Consider the following 24,523-nt stretch of genomic DNA (forward strand, 5'->3'; position numbering starts at 1 on the left):
CATGTTCCAGAGTGTTCAGTTTCGGCATCACGTCAACAACATCCAACATGATAAGAAGCCTCCACTCTGACATTGGTGACCGCTCTGAAGTGTCCTTTCTCATAAACTCAGCCTCGGCTAGAACGCCCTCCTAGGAGCTGAGGTCTGTGGAGCCCTGGTTTTACGTAACTGGGTGCCCGAAGACAGACTGATTCCCTTTCCCTTCTTTTGTCTCCATTTCTTCCTTTTTGTTGTTTTCCTGAGGGCAGGCGATCCTCCGGTTCCTGGGTAATCCGGGTTCCTGGATTTTTCCCTCAGGCAGTTTCAGTTCTCAGTGATTGGGTTGGCCACGACCTTGATCCTTAGAAAGGACATCCGGCGTCTTCCCCACTCTCTTCTCTCTCTTCCCTCTTTCAGGCAGAACCCCCTCTGACTCAAAATCTCTTAGTAAGGGAGACTTTGACCTTCTCTTCCTGCACCCTCTGGGACATCTGTCAATGTCTAAAGTTTGAGAAACCCTGCCCTAGATATAAAGATGGTTTTTGTTTTGTTTTGTTTTGTTTTTTGGTAAATCTTCCCATCCATGGCATTATATAACCTCCATGCCCTTATTATACTGTTCCCCATCAGAAAGTTCATCTGCTCATCTAACCTAAGTCCTTTCTGCTTCAGTTAGTTGCTCTGAAAGTGGAGATGAAAGTATGTGCTCACTCACCATCTTCTGCATATGATCGTATTCTCTCAGCCTAATCTCAGTTACCTGTTACAGTTGTCTTACAGCCCCGATTCTTTTTAATCTCCAGATGTTTTCCAAAATTTTTATGTATTCTGTCTGTTAAATTGTAGTAAACCAATCTAGAGAGAGCATTCTAGCAGTTTGGACACTGCTGCATATGATGGAAGTGGTTATCTTTGGGGTGGAATTTTTGAGGGGGGAGGGCATCATGACTAACTGTGTAAATGACCAGTAGGAGAACCAAGAAAACAGTCAGTTACTTTCCCTGGTTATCAGAGGGAGTCATGTGAAGGAAGGCTTTTCCACGTCAGAAGACACCTGGATACAAATCTTTACTCTGCCACTTAAGAAAAGTTTGACCTTGGGTCTTTGTTTCCTCAGGCATAAAATGTGGATGAAATACTTCATAGGGTTGTTCGGAGTAAAAGGGAACAGGACTATGTCTGTACAAATGATCATTAACACTTGTGAGGAAATAGAGGGACTCGGTGATTTAATTTGCTGTTGCCATGATTTGCATTGGAGAAGATAATCAAAACTTTGGGAGGTCTACAGAGGTAGTTTGAAGTTGATGATGGTTTTCAAACCTCATTGTGCAGAAGAATTCCCAGGGAGCCTGTTAAAGCATGTGGGTCCTCAAGCTACAACCCCAGAGATTGTATTTGGGAAGTTTGACCAAATCCCGGCATTTTTCTTTTTCACAGTAACTCAGGTGGTTCTGATACAGGCGCTCCATAGGTAACACTTGCAGAAATCCTGACCTTAGGGGAAAAGCTCTCAGTTTTTCCCTATTGAGAATGATATTCACTGTGGGCTTTTCATATATGGCTTTTATGATATTGAGGTGTGTACCCTCTGTCCCTACACTGTGAAGAGTTTTAACAGACACATGAAAAAATGCTCAACATCACTCAGCATCAGGGAAATACAAATCAAAACCTCAATGAGATACCACCTCACACCAGTCAGAATGGCTAAAATTAACAAGTCAGGAAACTACAGATGTTGACAAGGATGCAGAGAAAGGGGAACCCTCCTACACTGTTGGTGGGAATGCAAGCTGGGGCAACCATACTGGAAAACAGTATGGAGGTTCCTCAGAAAGTTGAAAATAGAGCTACCCTACGACCCAGCAATTGTACTACTGGGTATTTTTCCCCAAAGATACAAATGTAGGGACCTGAAGGGGCACCTGCACCCCAATGTTTACAGCAGCAATTTCCACAATAGCCAAACTATGGAAAGAGCCCAGATGTCCTCTGACAGATGAATGGATAAAGAAGATGTGGTATATATATACAATGGAGTATTACTCAACCACCAAAAAATGAAATCTTACCATTTGCAATGACGTGGATGGAACTAGAGAGTATTATGCTAAGCGAAATAAGTCAATCGGAGAAAAACAAGTATCATATGATCTCACTGATATGTGGAATTTAAGAAACAAAACAGAGGATCACAGGGGAAGAGAAGAAAAAATAAAACAAGACGAAATCAGAGAGGAGAACAAACCATGATAAACTCTTAATCACAGGAAACAAACAGGGTTGCTGGAGGGAAGGGGGTAGGGTGATGGGGTAACTGGGTGATGGACATTGGGGAGGGCACTTGATGTAATGAGCAGTGGTTTATTTATTTTATTTTTATTTTTAAAGATTTTATTTATTTGACAGAGACCAGCAAGAGAGGGAACACAAGCAAGGGGAGTGGGAGAGGGAGAAGCAGGCTTCCCGTGGAGCAGGGAGCCCGATGCGGGGCTTGATCCAGGACCCTGAGATCATGACCTGAGCCGAAGGCAGACGCTTAACGGCTGAGCCACCCAGGCGCCCCATGAGCAGTGGTTTTAAATATGACCGATGAATCACTGACCTCTACCTCTGAAACCCATAATATATGTTAAGTAATTGAATTTAAATTTAAGAAAATTAAAAATTAAAAAAAAACAAACAAACAACCCAAACCAAAAACACTTGCAGAAATCCTGGCTGTGTGGCTACTGGGTGAGCATGAAGAAGGGACCTCATTCTCTTCAGGATGCCTCCTCTCCAGTTGTTTTCTGTTTCTTTGGAGCCATTGACAGAGAATAATCTGTTAGAGCTGTTTGAAGCCAGACAAAACTGTTCTTTGTTCTTGCTTTAATGGCAACTAGAGATATCTTTGTATTGGATGGTCTCCTTGAACATTATTTTGATTCAGAGTCCTAAGTCTTTTGGGAACCAATTCAGGAACCCAGGCTGGGAAAATCTCCTTGTTCATTGGCTGATGGAATTGTGATTTGGGGTAGGAAAGGAGCGGGTTGGAGGGAGGTGGTGTTTATTCTCAGTGGGGGTTTTAGGAGGCTTTGGGGAAAAAAAAGTGAAATGTGGATGGGATTTCTCCCAGCTTCAAATTGCATTCCTTTAGGAATGGGATAAAAACGACCAGATTCCATCCATTTGCAAATTATTTGTGTCTGGTTTCTCTCTTTCATTGAATTGGGCCTGCCGATCTAGAATATTGACTGTACTAGTATTTTAAAGAGTTTCTTTTTGCAACTCTTTCAAAGGTTGGAGGGTGGGAGGCTGGCTCGCTGAGTCGACCTGTGATGACCAGAGCTTGCTAACTCCTGAAGTGAATGTTTGTCATTTCTTGACATAAGGACAAAATACGTCCCAGGTTTGCCCGGAAATACATTTCAGTGCCTCTGCTGTGCTGCGGTGCTGGGTCTGCATGTGGTCTCAGAGAAATCTTTCTGCGGGGTATGTTTTACCCACACTTTTCCATGAGGCACAGCATCTCACGGCTAGCTTAAGCTTTGGCCTCTGTGGTGTGGGCCGCGAATCCAAAATATTTAAAAAGAAAATCTTGGAAGGAATTTCCGTCATTTTCTTAATAAGTGAAAGTGTGAGGTAGAAATTAAAAGTCAAGTGGGGAGTGTTGTCGGAAAATGTAAACCATGTGAGACGTGCCTTTAAAAAGTTTTAACTCCTTGTTGGTATTCGTCCCCCCTCCCCAACTCCTCCTGTCATCAGATGAATTTATTGAGTTGGAGACTGTGACTGTGAATCTTGTACCAAAAGCGTACAGTGCAGGGGCGCCTGGGTGGCTCAGTCATTAAGCATCTGCCTTCGGCTCAGGTCATGATCCCAGGATCCTGGGATCGAGCCCCGCATTGGGCTCCCTGCTCGGCGGGAGACCTGCTTCTCCCTCTCCCACTCCCCCGGCTTGTGTTCCCTCTCTCGCTGTGTCTCTCTCTGTCAAATAAATAAATAAAATCTTAAAAAAAAAAAAAAGCGTGTAGTGCAAAGAGTCAGGTTGTTCTGGGCTGGTATCAGTCCCACATAGAAGATGTTTGTTAATACCTCTTCGTTTCCCTGAGATAAAGAAGATGATTGTTCTGTCTGATAACATTAGGTCCCTGAGCCCACGGCAAGTAGACATTTCTGTGGATTTCATCATCATAAAACCAAGTAGAGAAAATATGATTATTTATAAACTGATACAGAAATACAAGGTGCATGTTCACTGGTTAAATGGTAGTAGAAGATGAGAAAGAATTTGCTTAACTGAATGGATTTTTTTTTTTAAAAGATTTTATTTATTTGAGAGAGAGAGAGAGAGCATGAGGGGGGGAGGGTCAGAGGGAGAAGCAGATTCCCCGCTGAGCCAAGAGCCTGACGTGGTCCCCATCCAGGGACTCCAGGATCATGACCTGAGGTGAAGGCAGATGCTTAACGGACTGAGCCACCCAGGTGCCCCAAGAATGTCTTTTTTTTTTTAATTCTAATTTTAACTTGTGGTATCCTTTAAATACATTTGTTTCAGAGTTGAGGGTAAGATGGTAGTTGGGGATGCTGTGTCCTATAGATTTCAAGTGTGCTGAGCTCTGAGACTAGTAGCGTAACATTTAATATTTCCATGGATTGCTTTTTTCCTCCTGTTTAACCTGTCATAGCCTTTCCCACTTCTTAAATATTTTGACATAGAGTTTTTGATACATAGATTTAAAAAACTCAGGAAAATGTTACTTTAAAGATCGAGAGCGAAACTACGGTGAATGGAAAACAGAACATTATTTCTTTGGCCCTGTTCGGTCATTTTGTTTCTTGCTGGAGAATATGAGGAATTGTAATGCAGGTCAGATACTATCGTGAAACATAATATGACATCCAGATACTCTCATAGCCCAAACATTTCTAAGACCCTGCTGACAGCTTAATTATTTCAAGCAGTATTGGATATGGCTGAATACCAGTTGTCCAAAGAATCTGGATGTCCTTTTGGAGTTTTTGTTCAATGTAAGTCCTGGCAGAAGATGTGAGAGTCTGCACTGACATAAAAAATACAGGGAATCATCATGGAATTCCTTAAAGTGGTGCCTTTTCACCAGTGACTTTGAAATACGGTATAGTTTGCAAAACTGAACAGCTTCCTTAGTGTTCCGGTTAAGGGGACCCATGATGGGATCTTACCTGTAGATAGCCATCTTTTGTTCTCCTGCAGACATTCTCCTGAAATGGTTGGACTCACAAGTTAAGGACAGTGAGTAAAATACATGGAAAAGGTGACATTCTGGTGTCCAAGGCATTTGCGAATCTTCACAGACAGGCTGGGACTGGCTTCCTTTTAAAGCTGAGAATGAACTTCAGTGGTGTCAGCCTCGTATCTGCTGCACGGCATAACCCTTGAAGTGTCAGGGTCTCAGGGATGCACAAAATACTTTTGGAAGCTAAAGCCCCTGACGCTCCCCTTGCCCCTCTGCTACTTTTAGCATCGCCTAAAATACAGCGCCCCAGCAAAGAATCCGGAGTGCAGCTGGGAAAGTGGCAACTGGGTAGCGTAGCATATGACACTTTGTAACCATGGCTCGAGGGGTTCGGAAGCCTTTAAAGGAAAGGCACCTTTAGAATACAGGATGAATCTCTCTATGATATTTATTTGTGTTATATATTTATAGAGTTCTAAATCACCCACACATGTTTACATACAGGGAACTATTTCATTGTTGAACTATACTTAAAGCGTTCAGAGTTGTCTCTTGCAGTGTCTCATCTGTGGACTCTTACCCGATGAAGGCTAAGACTTTGGCCAAATCACAGTGCAGAGAAGGTGACGGTCCTCGAAGTCCGTATTCCATTCACTCACTAAAAAAAAAAATCAGTGCACACTCTCTGGTGCAGGTGCAGCCAATTTCCTTTTGTGCTTTGTGAGTTCTTCTAGTATCCTAGGTAAATAATCCCGAGTGAAATTGATGTATTTCCTTTTACTCACTGGGGTTTGGCAAATCATTGACAGATAAATGATTTTATAAGCAATTTAATAAGTTACTGAATACAGCAACTTTTTAATTAGAGGCTTGAAGCTTCTGCATTTGGCATTGTTTTAGCTTTATTTGCAACGAAGGTGGGTTATCCCTTTGAAATTATTTTACAAAACCCCGAGAAAGGAGGATTCAAGTGTCTAATCCTAGGGTTAAAGGCAAGAGTTTATGGTTCCATAACATGTTGGGGTATTGTGTTGCAACCAGTGTAATTATAAACATATTTTAGAAACATGAAAAATGTTTACAGTCTAATTCACCATGCACACAGCGGAACATGGAGCCATAATTACCATGACTATATTATGTGAGTGTATATGTGTGTGGATATGAATAAGGATTAGAATGTCATATGCAATCCTGAAAAGAGTTGTGTTTGGGTAATGGGTTTTAAAAAATTTATTCAGAACACTCTTTGTCATTGCTGCTTACCACGGCTTAATTTTAAGGAAGGGAGGAAAAAAGCTTTCATTGGACTGGTTAATTATTTCTTCTGAGCCTCCAAAAGAAAAAGAGTGGGATGAACAAAAAAGAATGCCTCCAAATACCAAATATTTATATTTCGGTTTTTGGTGTTAAAACATGTTTCTTCATGAGGCAGTACACACAAATACTCATTTGTAGGAAATGACTGAACAATTCTTTCTTCCCTGAGAACATCTCTTGAACGTGCGGAAGCACACCCCTGCTCTTACTTGCCTCTCCTCAGTAAGCACCAGCCTAGTTTCCACATTCCCGGCCCCTGCATCCTCACTCTTCCTGTTCTTGACTTGGGAGGTTGGTTGAACAAATGCATGGTAGCTCAAGCTTTTTGGAAAGGGTGAAGGTGAAGAGAGAATCAAGCCTCTTTGTTATAAAATGCAGTGGTGATTTATAGTGGAGGCGATCATGCATTTAGTTTTATTACCCAAATGCCCCCACACCACCCCTAGTTAACATCCAGTCAATTAGCAAATCCCGAGGCTCTACCTCCAAATATATCCCGAATCCAGCCACTTTTCTCCCTCCGTCTTCAGTCACCCTAGCTTTGGCCATCATGAATTTGCGCCTGCCCATCTCTGGCACCTCCCTAACTAGTCACGCTGCATCTGCTCTTGCTTCCCATTTTAACCTCGTGCGCACAGTGCAGCTGGAGTGAGCAGCATACAATGTGAGTCAATAGCTCTCATCAAAATTCTCCAAAGCACTTATTTTGGCTGACAGGGCTCTCTCTGTGTGTTCATTTCTTTGCCTACCTGTCCGACCATGTCTTTTCCCACCTACCCTCTGTATCAACAAGCTCCAGCCACACTACAATTGTCTCTGTCCCTCAAGCTCTCCAAACTCATTTCTGTCTCAGGCCCTTTGCATGTGCTGCCTCTCTTCTTGGGATGTTCCACCCCACAGATCTTTGTGGCTCCTTCAATTCAGCCCAGAAGTCACCACCTCAGAGAGGCCTGCCTCCCTGACCATCATAGCTCAAGTGATCTTCCCACAACTTGATGTATCTGTCTTGTCATAGCACTTATCACAAAATCAAATTCTCATTCATGATTTTTAAAGAAATCTATGCCTGTCATCCCAATTAAAATGTAAACTCTTGGAAGGCACGTACTTTTTCCACTCTGCCTCCTTCCCAGCACTTTAAATACTGCCTGACACATTCTTAGAAGCTCAATAAAGTCTTTGAATAAATAAACAAGCACATAGCCTTTGTCATATGATTGTATGAACTGTAAATTGAAGTTTGTTTTCAACTTTGAGATGCTCTTATTCTGTGTGTGTTGAAGGCATTACTAGTTACTGTACATGGTAGATCACGTGCTTTCGGTTGGTCCTTCCCACTCCATCCTCATTACTGGTGGTGAAGTTGTTATACCTATCTGTCCATTTTGGTCTCCTGACTGGGACTGGATTGGCTGAAGTAACAGAGCGGAGCTAATTGACACATGAGAAGGTTGACTCTGAAACCGGGGCATTTTCAGGATTTGGGTCCACCCAGTATAGCTGGTGGGCCAGCAGCTTGGAGCCTGGACCTGAGGGCCTGGCCAACAGGTTTTTATTAAATTATGTGTAGGAGGGGTCTTCTTGGCAGTGAACAGGGCACACTGAGAGTGGCGGTGACTGCCTTCTGAGAGCTTGGAGTTCAAGGTAGAAGCCCTGGTTAGCCAGAAACTGACAGCAAATACATAAAGCTGAACACTTCTATCATTTGATGAGTAAATGAAACAGAAAGGAGATCAAGGAGTTTCTCTCTTAAAAGATCGGTTTAACAAGTACTTACCAATCAAATCAGCCTAGCTATTAAAACAAGAGGTGTTGAATGAGTGACTCCACGTCATATTGCTCCTCAACGCAGCCCTTCATAGAATACACGTCTGCTGCCAGTTAGAGAGGGGTCACAGAGCTGGGGACCTAGACCTTATGCTACAAGAAGGGAGTTTCAGGTAACGAAATTACTATTTGTCATAATTTTTTTTCTTGAAATGTCATACGAGGTAACCTGTGTATGTTGACTTTAGACATCGTATTGCTGTTACAAAGTTTACTTGTTTAATGTGTGTTGAATAAAAGCATTTACGGTGATCTGGCTGTTCACTTTTGTTTACTGTGTGTTCCTCGTTACCCATAATATTTGAGGAATCCTGTTTTCTGGATTAATGGAATAAATTTCCAGGTAACTGGAGCCCAAGTTAATTTAAGCCACAGTTACTGGAGATATTTTTGAAGTTAAATTACACTTTGTCTCCTGAGGCAGGAAAGTAGAGTTGGCCTCATCTTTCATTTGTAGCCAGTTTCTGAAAATGTACGGAAAAATCAAGTAATAAACGTTAAGGGGAAGAGTGTTGAATCTTCATTTTGAAGAGCTAAATACACATAAAATTACCAAGTGTGGTTCCCTGTAGAGGGATTTGCTCCCTCTGGACTCCTGCAGACCGGGTGACCCCTTCCCCTAGCTGTTCGTTGCCTCTTCTCCCAGACTCCCCAGGCATCTGCTTCCCCATGACCCCATGGCTCATGCTGCCCTCCCCAGTCCACTGTTGGGATTGAGGAGGGGTGGGTCAGGAGGTTTCTGAACACTGTACTCCTTTGTTAGGAGGTGGGCACCTGGAACCTCTGTGGGTGATTTGGGTCAGCTACCTCCCTTGTGCTCTAGCAATTCAAAGTGTGGTCCATGGACCAGCTGCATCGTATCACTTGGGAGCCCCCACCCCAGACCCACCAAGTCAGCACCTGCATATTCCTGGGATACCCAGGTGATCCCTTGCATTATTTGCACATTTTCCAATTCCCCCATAGTCCTCTAACATTTTGGCCCCTAACCTCAAGACCACGGGAGGGAGAGTTCTCCTGACATCCTGCCAGGCTCCCCCAGATGGCACCGGGAGATGTTGCAGGTGCTTCTGTGTGGGGGACCTCGGGGTGGAGCTGGTGGAAGCAGGGATTGACAGCATGCTGCTACTTTCGGCAGGCCCCTTATGGTGCGAAGTGCCCTTTGTGGGGTGCTTCTTCGACTTCTTTCTCACTCCACTGCACCCTGGGCCCGCTCAGGTTGCTGAGGCGCTGCTTTCCACCACACCGGACCTTTGCAGTCCTGTAATTAGCACTCCCTTGTACCTCTTCTTTTCTGCTAGCGTTTCAGACTGTGGCATCATCCCTCTGCTCCTGGATGAAGAGTGTGTCAAGAGAGAGGGGAAGGAAGACCTCTATCCTTTAGGGTTGTCCCTTACCTCTTCTTGTGTGGTGTTACTTGGGGGAGAACCTCAGGTTGCCACAGGAGGCCAGCTAAGCAGGAGTGGGATCATGAGTAAAGTCAGATCAGATGGAGAGGTAGGGAGGGGTGGGTGGCATTAACGTGAGTGGACTTTTTTTCCCTCTGTCCTTGAGCTAGGAGAATTGTTTTAGTTACTTGCTGCTTCATGGATATGGTAGCCAAGGATAATTACCAGAGAAGTGGATCTTGAAGATGAATCATTTCCCTGCATAATTTTCTGTACACCCAATCATTGTTGTATAAAAATTAGTTGTCATTGCTGGCTACCAGAAGTAGGGTTGGGAGAAGTGGACGTAATTTCACAGGAAACTAAGAAGTGGAACTCGGGGGTGGGGGGGGTGGGGGGGGTCGGGGCAGAGGTGATCCCGGGGGAGGGGGATAAACAGCTTTTTTTTTTTTTTTAGAAATTTAGACCTCGTTGGGGTTTCTATCCAGGTGTCTGGGATAATCATACTGTTCATAATATTAATACAGTCAAAACATAATTAACCACTTACGTGCCAGGCATGTTCATTTATATTGCTATATTTGTATTACGTCATGTAATATTTACAGCCATCCATGAGGTAGCTATGATTGTCACTCCCTTTTTTATAGTTAAGCAAACTGAGGCATAGATGTACAGAGCAAACTTGCCCAAGGTCACATTGCTGGTAGGGCCGCCTGGCCCTAGACCCCCGCTCAAAAGGAAGTTGAATGGGGCTGGGCTGGGGTTGTAAGGATAGAATGAACATTTTGGGAGTATTAGATATTAAAAGGGGCCATTTTAGGAATTGTGTTTGAAAACAGAGTGAGTGAGAATGGAAAGAACAAGGCTGGCCCTTGCTAGGCCTGGAATAGGCACCAACCTCTTGTTGGGCTGATGGACATCCTGTTCCCTTGGCTCCTTATTAAGTGGTTGTCTCTAGGCACCAGATAGACCTTTCTAGACTGGTTTGTGTATTGGGCTGTTAGTCTGCAAACCACATTCCTCCTTCTGTGTGCTGTTTCCCTGTTAAGCTCTGGAATAGGGGCTGCTAGAGGGCTTCTGGGAGGCTGGAGGAGGCAGAAGGGACATGATTCATTCCATTTGCTTGCTGTGCTTGTCAGCCTCATTCCAGAAAGGGCCCTTCACTCTGCTAGCAGGCATTGGTTCCTGTCTCCAGCTCCTTGCGACGTCCTAGAACCAGGCTCCTGGCGCCCCTCAGAGAATCCATTGCCTGGCCATCCTCAGAAGTTTGCGTCCCAGCCCCACGTGGGCCCTCACGGAGGGTCCCGAGGTGGCAACACCTGCTTCTCAAGAGGTCTGCTCCCAGCTCTGTGGGTCCCCTCCTCTCAACTGTTAGATTCCCGTAACCCCAGCTCCTCCCTTTGACTCCCCATCCCCCGCCCCAGGGGTGGGAGCTGCTTCCCACAGTTCCGCTCTATTGCTCAGTCTTTTCAGCTCTCTGATACTTGTTGAACTGCTTCTTTATATCAAATGATATCTGTTGTAGCACCTAGTGTTGTTTTCTATTTTCCTAACTGGCTCCTAACTGATAAATCTTCCTGTGTCCTGGCAGGGGAAGGGAGAGGCAAGCTGAGACCCAGAAACCATGGTTTTCAAACTTGAGAGAAGAGGGGGATCGCTGGAGAAGCTTATTAAAAATACACATATCACTGGGGCTCCTGGGTGGCTCAGTTGGTTAAGTATCCGACTCTTGATTTTGGCTCGGGGTTGTGAGATGGAGCCCCGCGTTGGGCTCCGCACTGAGTGGGGCTCCTCACTGAGTATGGAACCTGCTTAAGATTCTCTCTCTCTCTCTGCCCCTCCCCTCTGCTCACGCTCGTGCTCTTGCTCTAAAAAAAAAAAAAAAACACATCAGGCCACCAGTTTTAGTAATTCTGATTCAATAGGTTGGGTATGGGCTCAATAATCTGTTTTTGAAACAGACATTGTAGGTGTTTCTGATGTTGTTATTCTGTCTCAGAGGCTCTGAGAAAATCCACCCCAATCCAGGGCCTTCTCATGGGGCTGTTTGTTAGGTCTGGGCTTGTTGTCTTGGGGCTTAGAAACAAACTTTACTTATTTTCGTTTTTATAGGATGGGTGCTTTGGATATGCTAATCTTTGTTCCAAGGCCACCAAGGGTGTACATTGCCCATGGAGCCAGGACATCAGCCCTCGTTCAGCCCGATGAGCTACGATGCAATTAACTGGGAGAAAGGAGTATTTCCCCCTAATAGTGCACCATGTACTTGTCAGGCCTTGCACATCCAGGTTTGTGTCCATTCAGAGAGAGAGATACCTTTCTCTTATTCATACAAAGGCAACATGCATGTAGCGGAGCTGGGATGAATGGGACTGACCTTGGAGTAGAGACCGGTTCTTTTTGTATTTGTAGCCTCTCGCATTTCCAGGTGGCTTAAGGTTGGAGCAGTGAGGATTGAGAGACGCCATGTTGGAACACCCTGTTAGAACCAGGACACTTGTGTCTTTTGGCTTTCGCCAGTGGGTGTATCTGTTTATCTGTATGAATAGAAATGGACATTCCTCTGTGGAATGTTGGCTTCTGTTTGGTTGATTTAATCAGTAGAACGAGTAGGTTTTGCTGGGAGGGGTTGAACTGCCCCCTTGGAGCAGAACAGGAAGTTTTTCAGTCCTGCCAGATCATGGGGCTTTGAGTGTGCAGGGGGCAAGAACTTGAACTTGACCTTTAAATGAATCTAAAAATCAAATTTGCTCTGTAGGAATGTGTCCCGCCTGCCTTCCAGGGCCTGACGCAGTGGTTCCTGAGATGGATTTGGAGGGCTGCTGAGGGCTCCTGTCACCTCTCCACGTTGTTAGGTGTTTGATGTCACTACTTTATACTCCAGGGGAGTCATCAAAGGCCCTACTGTATTAGCCTGCCTCATTTCACGTGGCTCCTACGTGCTGAGCAGTGGCCAGGGGATTTAATTTTTTAAAACTGAGGTTCCCTACCCATTCTGGTGGAACACTGCTCTTTAGTATGAGCTTTCCTGTGACATTTGACTCTAATATTGAAACAGATGTTCTGCAGATCAGAAATGCCTTCAGGCAGGTAGCCTCCCTGGGCCTGTTCTTGGAGTTAATTGCCACACACACACTGACTACCTACTTAAAACACACACGACAAGCAGGTCAGAGAGAACATATTGAGTAAAATTGCTCTTCCTCCTTGCTTCTAGACTGTATAGTCGGCCAGGGCCCTAGTGCTCTCTGCGTGGAACACAGCTTCACCTCCCTTGTGTCTAGGTAGCTTCTCCAGGGATGGGTTGACGTGGGTTTTATTCACTTAGCAAACACTTACCTAGGGCCTCCTGCATTCCAGGCAGGGGCCTCAGCGGAAGGGCTGATTCTAGGAGTAATAAGGCCAGGGAAGACCGCTCCGTGATCCTGTAAGTGCTGGGATGAGGCTGCACCGGGTCCTTGGGAGCAAAGAGGAAATGACTAACTCTGATTGCGGTTGTGGGAGGAGGCAGCGTCTCAGGTGAATCCTCGCCAAGCCCTGGGGCTAGCTTGTCAACCGCCCCCGCCCCATCAAAATAGGATGTTCCTTTTCTTAGCAAATAAATGCACGTTCACAGACAGAGGTGTTTCCTCCAAGTTGCATGTTGGTTAGTATTAGCATCAGGACTAGAATCCTAGAATACAGTTCCAGCTTTGAGGGGTCTAAGCCCTAAATGAGTGCTCTTCAGACTAATGAAGTATTTTTTAAGCTGGCAACTAATCATTCACAGAGTGATTTTTTTTAATCTACTGTATATCGTTAGGAAAACAAAAAATGGGAACAAATCCCAATATTAATCACATTGAATTTGATGGAAATTAGAGTCTGTTATTTATTTATTTTTAATGATTTTGTTTATTCATTTGAGAGAGAAAGAGAGCACAAGCAGGAGAGGGAGAGGGAGAAGCAGGCTCCCCACTGAGCTGGGAGCCTGACAAGGGGCTCGATCCCAGGACCCCAAGATCATGACCTGAGCTGAAGGTAGATGCTTAACCATCTGAGCCACCCAGGTGCCCCTAGAGCCTGTTATTCAATAATTCCTTATCATGTACTTACCACTCCTCTTTAACCGGGTGACTAGAATTTACTTGTACTCTCGCAATATTCATTATGGATTTTATTTATATCAGTAATCCTAATCCATGTACCTTCTGAATTTAGTAAGTGTAATGTAGGTTTTTTTGTTTTTTTTTTTTATGTTTGTTTTAATTGTTGCTTTAGATGTAGCTTGAGGTCCAAGGTGAATTTATTGACATACATTTCAGTTTGATTCCACATCCCAGTTCCCCTCTATCTCTCTTACGATCAGATCCCCAGGCTACTTTTTGTTTTTCTGTGGCATTATCAGATGATTCTTGCCAAGTTACATATGAGCGCTGCTTTCCTTTGGTGAGGTCTGTGACCTCTAAAGGTTCCAACAAGCCAGGCTCTCCCAGGTAAGGGAGTTTGTGCAGGTCAGTGATGAAATGTGAGCATATTTGCTCAGTGGCCATTTCTCCACCTCACCCTCATCTTCATTTATTTATTTTGTGTGAGTTCTTACTCTGCTCCAGCCATCCCAGAAGGTGGGTCCACCGATGGAGGCAGAAGGATGTAACTCAGCCAGCGTGGTTGTAACACAAACAAGGTCACTCGGTGTGTGGGGTGGGTGTCCCCTGTTTGTAGCGTCCTTGAGAAACGTGGCCTTGCTGTGCCATGTCCATTGTATACACACAGTCTGTGTCCCATTTATCAGACAGGCCGGCAGGAGTGTCTGTTTTATTAAGGAATCCATATAGCAAATTGCGTATAACACCTGTCTCACAGCCTCTCTTCTTTATGTTTGACTTGATAGTTTACTGTGCTGTTCCTTTCACATAGAACGTACCAAACAACAGGAAAATAGCCCTGGTGGTTTTCTCTTGGTAGGAAATAGTGGGATAAGGTAGATGGCAACACAGCCACATGTAGTAAATCAGTGTGGGCCCATGTCCTGAGTATGTACATGTATTATGTTGAATCATTGGAAATGTGATCCCTTTTGATTGAGAAGAATGGCAACTTCATATGTGTAAGTAATAAATAATTTAAAAATTGGACACCAGGCAAGGAAGGGTGGACCTCTGAAGCCAAATAGTAGTTACACAGGGAGGCAAAATACAGCCTGTGGCAAGCTTTTATGTGACTCACAATGCTTTTACGTTAAAAAAAATTTAATTGCTAACCTTATCGTATTAGATTTCAAACAAAATTCTGAGTTTTCAGCTTCTCTGCAAAAATCAGAATCTTGCCGTGCTAGGTCGGCGAACTTCCATGGCGACATTAGTGGGGGTAGGTGGCAACTCTGTTCCTACAGAGTGCACGTGTGTGTCTGTGCACACGCTGGCCAGCTTCCGGCTCTCAGGTGATCTTGACTGGCCTCATGGGCTTTGAGGTTGGACACGTGATATAAATAGAACACCTATAGTAAGTTGGATGAGGAGAGAATTGGAAGAAGTCATCAGCTGGACCAAAGCCATTTGTTTTGTTAATTATCCATTCCCCAGCCAGCACATCCAAAAAGACAGCCTGACGTTGCTCTGGACACTGTGCACTGAGAAAGGACAGGTAAGCATAACGAAGGAGTCCATCCATGTGCTAAGAGCTGGGCAAACTTATTGTATGAAAATTTTTGGCTCGGTGCTCCTCATTTAAGTAGGATGTGATGACAGCTTCCTTCCACTGGCCACTATTCATGTTATAGGCTAATATAATATCTATTTCGTTTGTTTCTTAATTCCTGACATTTATGAGGAGAGGTATTGGACAGTTGGCCACGTCCTAACTTTAACATAAAGAAAAGTTCTTACGGACTAATATGTATATAAAGTATCAGCTGTTTATTGCTACGTTATTCATACTGGAGGGAAAACTGGAAATAAAGAGAAGGAATAATAGAGGAAGGGTTGAACAAATTATGGTACGTCAACATCGTGAAATATGTAGCATTAGAACAACAAATTGGCTGGACACCAGTTGACTTGGAGGGATTTCCCTGAAAAGTAATAACTTAAGATTTAATTAGTGCTTCCTATGTACTAGACACGGTTCCAAGGGCTTTCCGTGTATTAACCCATGTGATCCTCCCAGCTACCCTGTGAGCTCTGTACTATTATCTCCATCATACAAATGAAGAAATTGAGGCATGGAGGAGTTAAGTCAGTCATCGAAGAACAAGCATTTACTATGTGGCAGGGCTAGGTTATGAACTCTGCAATCCGGGTAGACAGAGACTTTTTAAAGTAATTTTTAGGTTAGATATCAGAGTACCTTATCAATAAGAAGTTTAGCTATAGAATCTTAATTCATAGCTATTCCAGAATTCTCTGGGTTCTTCTCTTATATTTTAGACTCTTAGACTCATTATGCTGGCTCAGACCTTAGAAATCATTTAGTCTTCCAGTTTTTGAACTTAGCCCTCCTTTTCCCTTCTTTCAACCAACTGAATCTTCCTGTAAGCAGAATGATACTTAGTACTGACCTGGAGCTACTGGGCCTTCTCTTTTCTCAGTGGTGGTGATGGTGTGTGTGGGGGGGGCACTAGTGCAAACTATAGATACAGTCTGCCTCCTTAATTGTGTGGGTGCAGAAATGCATTCCAGAGAGAGAGCCTAACATTTACTGAATTGATGTTTCCAGCGATGTTATTTAGCTTCATGGGTAGATTTTATTATGCCCATTAAGGAAACTGAGATTTAGAGAAAAATTAAGCCCAACATCATAGAAGAAATTGGTACTAGGGTTGAAAGGATAGGAAGGGTAGAATCCTTGCTGAACCTCCTTTTCAGGGGTCTTACTAACCTAAGATTTGGGAGCTACAGTGGCCCACCAGAAGCCCTTCCATTGAATGTTACCTTATCTTGCTGTGACTTAATTAGGCAGTTGTTGAGAATTTCTAATTTGTACGGCATTATTTACCACAGGTGATAGCAGGGCAGGGAGTAGAACTGACAGTGAAAGGTTTCTGTATTAGTCAGCTCCGGCTGCTTTAACGAAACACTAGGGGCTGGGCGCCTCAAACAATAGGCGCTGACTTCTCGTAGTTTCGGAGGCTGGAAGTCAATCCAGATCAAGGTGCTTTCTGGTGAGGGTGCTCTTCCCTTCCCTTCCTCATCCATAAAGCTAGGGATTGGACTTGATGGTCCCTAAGGCTCCCTGCCCCTCTATCGTTGTTCTTGATCTCCCTTGCAGTTGAGGGAAATCTTTGGGGTCAAAGCGGTGTCTCCTGACTTGTCCAGTGAGTGGTGATATGCATTCACGAAATGACAGGAACCCCAGGATTATTCTCTCTAGAGACGAGGAGCTGCTGGTTGTTCTTTAGTCAGTTATAGTTGTTAAGTAATAACAATTCTCTAGTTGTGAAGCTCTAATAAAAGACTTTCTCTCCTGCTGCCTCTTTCTGTCCAGAATTCTTATTTTTGTCTGCGTTCTTGCATGTGTCTGTGGAAGTCAGGAGACTTTTATAGTCAAGGATTTACCAGGCCATGGGAGGCAGCCCCCTCTTACAGGCACTTGTGTTATCCTTTTTGGGAGTGTGTGTTCTTGCCTTTCCTGTTTTTCAGTTCCCCTGCTTTGAAAATGTTCTGGGATGTGGATTAAGGATTTGGTGGGGGTGGGGGTAGATTTGGGTGGGAGACTACAACAGGTAGAGCCGAGAATGACTTCCCATCAGCAGCAACTTAAAGATGTGTGTTGATTTCTCTGCTGGATACCAGGCCCAGTGCTAACCAGTTACTTACCACTTTCTCTGCGGCTCAGTCAGTGATGGTCTCTTGTTCTGGAGACCTTGACTGGAAAGTACACTTTGCTATCAGCAGCCCTCTTTGTAGTATTTGGCTGTGATATCTAGAGCATTCTGGATTGAACCCAGCATGCTCTGATCTGTAGGGCCAAGACCGATATGGTGGGACTTGGAATAGTAGCTGATGGGGCAGGCAGTGAGATTAAGGACAGGGAGGCCCTTTTAACAACCTCTGACAATAGCACTCCCTCCTTGAACTAGAGAGTAAGGCTCACTTGAATCTTCCCTGTAGGTAGTTTCTTTTTTGTTCAAGCATGTAGGACATTTTTTTCCGTCCTGTATGGCCAGGACAAGCGGGGAAGGGAAGTGTGGGCTCTGGCCTATGGGAAGCAGGGAAAAGCATGGAGCTTGGAGTCTGGCCGACCTGACACAGACCCCAGCCCAGGCGCTTAGCTGTGTGGGCAAGCTTTCCAAGTCCCAGTGTTCTCACATATAACATGAGGCTAGGAATAAAAAATGTGCAGGCTTGTAATGAGAATTGCATGAATAAAGTGCCTACGGTACAGGGGGTGGTTCGTATATATGGATTTTCTCCCTCCTTGGTGAACACCGGTTGGACTTCCTGGAATGGGAGTCTTGAAGTTGGAGACCTGGTTTTGGAGCATAGGGTGATCTGCTTGGGACACCAGATCCGGGGGCCAGAGTGGATGTTGAGACCACAGGACAGAAGAAAGGGCAGACTTTCAGCTCCAAAGACACCCACTTGGGCACCTACCTCCTTGGTATGGGAAAGGATTGATTTTCACTAGAAATGTCATGCCTGCCTATCACATCTGTAAGGAAAGCTAATACTGATCTCCCTTCTGTATTGCCCAAAGCTGCCCCTTCCTCCATTTGATGATACTGGATGACTCATTTGAGAAGTAGTCCTCGAAGAAAAGCTTTAAGGAGAAAGGTGCATGGCCACATCTGGGCCCCCTTTTGCACAATCCTGAGCACAGGCTGTTTCTCTGCTTGGCTGTCTTGCAGGGGTAGAAGATTTATGTGATCCTAAGGAGGTTTTTGGTATTCTTTGCAGAAGTGAGATGCCTTAACCTAGAGGTCTTTTTGCCCCCGTGGAATACAAACCGGATTAGGAGCTCTTTGTGCTCTGCCACAAATCATTACACGTCTACATTTTGCTCTTATAAAATATGGATAATGACATGACTCTGTCTCCTAGGAGTTTGAGTGCATTAGCTAATGATCATGAAACCTTAGAAATAGGAAATTCATGTGAATGCCGAGAGCTTTTGTAATTACACATTTGCATCCCTTGCTTGGCATCCTTGAAAGTCATCCTTTCAACATGAGAATCCTCGGGTTGATTCCTGTTCTTCTAATTGTAGAGCAAGCTTAGAAGGAATAAGCTCAAAGAGCACTCAGAGCAGATAAGTTGTCACGGCGTCTCGTGGAAACCCTGAAGTCGTTCAGGCTGGAGTGGTTTGGTTTGGGCTGAAATGGAAGAAGAGCTCGAGGTATTTTAAGGGCACTAAAGTTAGAGAATCCTGGGGGCCAGAGACAGTAATGGCCTCCAGGCAGTGTTGTGCTTGGAGGCTCGTGTCTCTTGTCCCTGTGACCTCAGACCCGTCACTTTATCAGCCTTTGTTTCGGGCAGCAGGAAACATGCTGGATTGCAATGGGCTTTTTTGATGTGGATTGTAGCTTCTGGAGTGCGGGCACTGTTTTTCTATCCCATCGAGCAGTCTGCTCTTTGCTTTTTCTCCCACAGATAATTATTTTCAGACTCAAGACTCTTTTAGAATATGTTAAAAGGCAATGGTTTGAATACCTTGAGTAGAAGACTTCAAAAAAAAAAAAAAGATAGGTATTTGTTTAGGAAGGGGGTCGTGACTGGTAACCAGACAGCATGCCACCGGATAGCTGATGCTGTTTTTCTTTTGTTTCAGGCAGCGGCGCTACGGCCGTAGTCCAGGCTGCTCTCTGCAAGCCCCGGCAAGAACGCGTAGCAATAAAGCGCATCAACTTGGAAAAATGCCAGACCAGTATGGATGAACTATTAGTAAGTAAAAAGTGAAGGATACCCGCCGGTTGCTTTTCTTCACTGATGGGTATGCAGAGCTGGGCCAGAGAAGCAGGGGAAAGAGAGAACAAAGGCAAGTTGGTGTTCCCTCCTATTTTGACACATGTATTTCTTGGAAAGCAGCCCACATCGCTGCTCGTCCCCTGATGAATTATACCGTCCCTTACAGTTGTGTCGTATACTATACGACTCACTTTGCTATCACAAGCAGGGTTTTGTTCAGTCCTCATAATTCCAGGGTAGGCCTGGTCTCAGCGCTGACACTCTCTTTTGGAAAACCAGGGAACAGACACAGTTAGATGAACTCGAAGGTCATGTGATGCTGAGTGCAGAGCTGGGTTGGAGAGCCTCTGGCCCTCCGTCCAGAGTCGTGACATAGATAGGAATTACTCCCCAAGCCCTTTTCGGTCATTTTGCCTTTCAGAAATTACCAAATGACCTACACATTTCAGTTATTCAAAATACTGCAGGGTAGCTTGCTTTTGGCTAAGAAGAGGAGTTTGTTTTTTGTCCACGGCAACTTGTTCTTCTTATTCTAAAGGAAGTCCGTACATTACATAAATAATTGGAGCTTTGACTGTGGATATGACTGTGGTAGAATTGGTTGGTTGCAGGAACATTTGGTTTTGGCTTAAGTGACTCATTATTAAATGAACAGCTTGGCAAATGGTTATTAGTTGCCCGGCAAACTCTGAAGGGTTTGAGAGTTTAATCTCATAAATATAGTTGTCGTTCTGCCTGCCAATTCTCTTTTTTTTCCTTTTGGCCATTTATTTGAGGATAATAGGAAACTGCAGTGGAGGAGTTAACTGATTGGTTATCCCAACCCTAATCCCAGTACAAATATTAGTCCAATAGCTATCCACACAAGCTACAAAGTATAATGACATTTGGCTCCAAATGAAGAAGCCTTTTGTTGTTTTCTACATCGGGAATGGAATGTCATTAACAAGAGCTTTTTGTCTTTACTCAGAATATAGCTTTTATTTCAGGCTTAATTACAGCACACTATAGTATAAATTAAGTAGAAGGATAAAGCTGTACTTTTCCAGATATGTTTGGCCTCACATTTTAAATTAGGCTCCACAAGGCATAGATTTCGCTGGGATTGAAGCAACAGATTGCCCGCTAAAACTCAGATTAAAGCAAGGGCTTCCACAATTTAATGTTAATTCCAAAAAAAAAAAAAAAAAAAAAACCCAAACCCCACAAAATATGTATACATTTAAGGCTTTTACCTTCTTCAGAATTTCAGCTGTGCTTTGCTCTTACGGAAATGATGGCTGCATCCTTCTGTCACTTGCGATCACGGTGACCAATAAAATTGTGCCTTTGTCATCTGGCCAGTTTTGAAGGTCACTCTCCCCAAGTGGAAAAAGCACTAAACAAACTGTGGGGAGAGTCGGGTCCTACTTCCGCCACCAACTTGTTTTCTACCTTTGGTCAAGTCACCTAACAGCACAGCACTGTTTAGAAAGAGACTTGGATTGGGAAATCTCTCAGATCCCTTTAGGAGTCCTCAAATTCTGTGGCTATACTGAATCTACGCTATTTTTTTTTCTTTTAAATTCGAGTGTACATTTGTATGCCCCGTTTGGAAATAACCACTCCCGAATTTGCCCGTGATGATTGTATTTGATCTTGGCACTCTGTTGGAGATCCCATGGCCATCCTGTTGCCAGCAGCAGACTATTTATACAGGGTCTTTGTGAGGCCTGTGTACATTTGTGTCTGGCAATTCTGGAACCAGCCTTCTGGGCCGACACTGTGGTCCCTGGTCTCTAAGAGCCCCGAGTCGCCCCAAGCCTCCATGTTCTCCCTCTGCTGGCTGTTGGTCAGCAGTTGGTTGCTGGCCATGGGAGCTAATGAAGGTCCTGGTGGAGGCAGCAGGGGGGGGACACTTTCCTCTGTTTCCCTGGGACCAGGGACCGTAACAGTGTCATTTGGAGATACTCATAATTTAGGCAGAGCTGCACATGTAAGGATCTGGGTGTTATGGCTTTGTGCTTGGCTCATTAATTTGAGGTTTTAGGATTTATGAGTTTGCTTATTAGCAGTTAGTTTATTTCTCTCATTCTCCATCCAACCCCCCGCCCCGCTGCTTAATGCCCACATTGTGTTAAGAGTATAGTATATATGTATAATTATCTATTTTTCCTTTAAAAGGTATATTGATTTTTTGCTTTGATCTTTCCTTAATCTTGAACCTTTGACCTTTTGATGTCTTGATATTTCTTTTTTTTTTTTTAAAGATTTTATTTATTTATTTAATTGACAGAGAGAGAGAGAGAGAGACAGCATGAGGGGGAACACAAGCAGGGGGAGTGGGAGAGGGAGGAGCAGGCTTCTGGCTGAGCAGGGAGCCCGACGTGGGGCTCGATCCCAGGACCCTGGGATCATGACCAGAGCTGAAGGCAGTCGCTTAACCGACTGAGCCACCCAGGCGCCCGATGTCTTGATATTTCAAGAGATGGGAGGGGGGTGGTTCTTTAGGATGTTTGTCCTTTGCAAACAGAAAGAAATGGAATATACAGTATGGGCTGCCTAACGTTGCCAGGCTTTTGTGGCCCAGCTGTTGGCACATGAGATCGTGTGGAACAAGGTTGCTATAATCCTTTCAATTTCTAATACTGCTGTTGCTCGCACTTTTATTATCTCTGTGGGCTCACATTTTGGCAGCGTTTGGACATGCGGTATCCTAATAACCCTTTAATTCCGTGTGTGTGTGCGCGTGTGCCCGCATTATGTACAGGTCCGTGCTCTGCATCAGTTCACAAACCGTGCCATGTGTTAACTGGAAGCCTTTGTTCTTGTAAGAAACAGTGGCCACTGGAATCCTTACCTTGTGAGAGAGTTATGTCATAGAAGTCACCGTTATCAACTGTCTGCTGGCTGTTGGAATGTCTGCCTCCCCAGCTGAAGCTATCACCTCCTACTTCCGACTCCCTTCTGTGTCCCTACACTCTTGCTTCAACCCCCCTAGTAAGGTAGGATTTCCACTCACAGGTCCGATGTGATGGCCCGGAGCAGTTCTGGACAACTGTCCCTGGACTCTGCTTCTTCGTATGGCAGAGGCTGTCCGATTCTGTGGTCATACGGAGTTTACTCCAGGTCTGGCTGAAGAAGGATTCAAGTGGTCATGATTTCTGAAGCAAAGTGATAATTACAGTCCTGGCTTCTCTGAGAAGGAAGGGAGGAAAAGAAACATTAGATGAAATCCCTGGTGGTAAATAAGTGCTAATTTAAATAAAATTTATTTACTGTTGAAATGAGTACTGTAATATTCCTCAATGACATTTGGCTCCAGATCTGATATACATTTAGTAATTTATTTGGTAAATATTTAACGAGTTTCCTCATTGTGCTCAGGCCCATAAGAAGGGTGAGTTTTGGGTGTATGTATCAGAGGACAAAGCAATATGCTTGCTAAAAATTCATCTTAACAGCAATTAGATTAGAAAACCCTAGAACAAATGTTTTTCTTGGCCTTACAGGAGTAGCATTTAGTTAATTCTTTTTCTAGGCATGTTTTTACGTTTTCTTAGATGTATTGGAGTTTGGCCTTTAATTATAGTTAAAGTTATAGTTAACCTCTCTAGGTACGATGCTTTGGTGGTTAGTTTTCTAGGAGTCAGGGGCTGTTACTGGTCTGTTCTATATTCCTGACCATTCCAACCTAGATGCTTTGATAATTTCTGAGATTTGTTATGTTAATCCCACATTTTTTAATCCCACAGTGGTATAAATGACTATAATAGGCTTAACACTCTCCGGGACACATTTATAGTTTCAGAGCAGAGCTTGTTAACTGCATGATTATTAAACCCTACTAGATGCTAGACACTGAGCTAGACGATGGGGAAAACAAAGTTGATTGCTGTTTTTTGGGGAGCCTGGGGACTGGTAAATGAGTTTCTTCATTCTTATATTGGGTTGGTGAACTTTTTGAGCTACGGATTCTTTCTGCACCTTTTCCCTCTATTTATCTAGAAATGGTTTAACAGATTCTCTAACATGCATTCCATTGCATGCATATGGATGCATCCATCTTGCTTTTCAATAGGAACTTGAGGCTAGCTTAAATGGGTCTGGTCTGACCCACTGTCATGCAAGCTGGTATATTCTATGTGAAAATGGCCTTGAGGTTTCTTGAAAGAGCTTAATTCTCTGGTTTGTGGTTAACTTCAAAGGTTAGAGATGCTGCTCGAGGGCCCACTCACTTCCCTTAAAATTCCATTTCACCCGTGAATAACTAATCTGCTTTTTTGAAGTCATCTTTCAGTCTCTATCACCAGGTGACAGTGATTTCCACAAATGTGACATGGTCATCCTTCCCTTTATTTATCCTAAAACCCACTTTTTCCAACCTTCAGGGGACTCTCCTTAAAATTTTTACCCAGCGATTGATGGACATTTTGGTTCATCACCTTACTTGACTTGATGGTTTTTAGACTTTAACCATATCCTTCTTAATATTTTTTCTCTAGACTTGAGTTCTCATATTTTTAGTCTGTCTTTGGTCCCTAGTCACAGAAAACTCAGTAACATTTTCTCATTGCTTCATAAACACCAGTGCCATCAAAACTTAACAGTTTAATTCCTAGGGGCAGGAGTGCTATGTATGTAGGAGAAATCATGGCCCTGGGGCCAGGCAAAGTGCTTGTTTCTTCAAGGAAAAAAAAAAAAAAAAGTCTAGTTAAGGGATTCCATTATAAAACAATATTTAATGATCATTATAATATTTTAGCACATGATGGGTGACAAACGTCAGCAAAGTCGTTTCAAAAAACAATGGCCACCCATGGTTGCCCAAACTTGTGATGGAGGGAAAATGGCTTCCTGGGTCAGAGGACCTGTGTTCTTCATGCGGATCATGGACTTGAGAGGGATCGGTTTCACCTCTGGCCCTCCGTCTCCACAT

General features: G+C 44.0%; 1 protein-coding gene across 3 annotated transcripts in view; it reads left to right on the top strand.

Annotated features, from left to right (window-relative positions):
• STK39 (serine/threonine kinase 39) overlaps positions 1-24,523 on the top strand; it is a 400,617-nt gene that overhangs the window by 39,711 nt on the left and 336,383 nt on the right. For all 3 annotated transcript variants that reach the window (XM_081814256.1, XM_081814255.1, XM_081814257.1), the window contains exon 2: positions 19,469-19,581. In XM_081814256.1, the coding sequence (XP_081670382.1) occupies positions 19,469-19,581 (113 nt within the window). The remainder of the gene's footprint in view (positions 1-19,468; positions 19,582-24,523) is intronic.

Source organism: Leptonychotes weddellii, chromosome 3, assembly GCF_054177405.1.
Source record: "Leptonychotes weddellii isolate Sample4059 chromosome 3, ASM5417740v2, whole genome shotgun sequence".
Classification (NCBI taxonomy): Eukaryota; Metazoa; Chordata; class Mammalia; order Carnivora; family Phocidae; genus Leptonychotes; species Leptonychotes weddellii.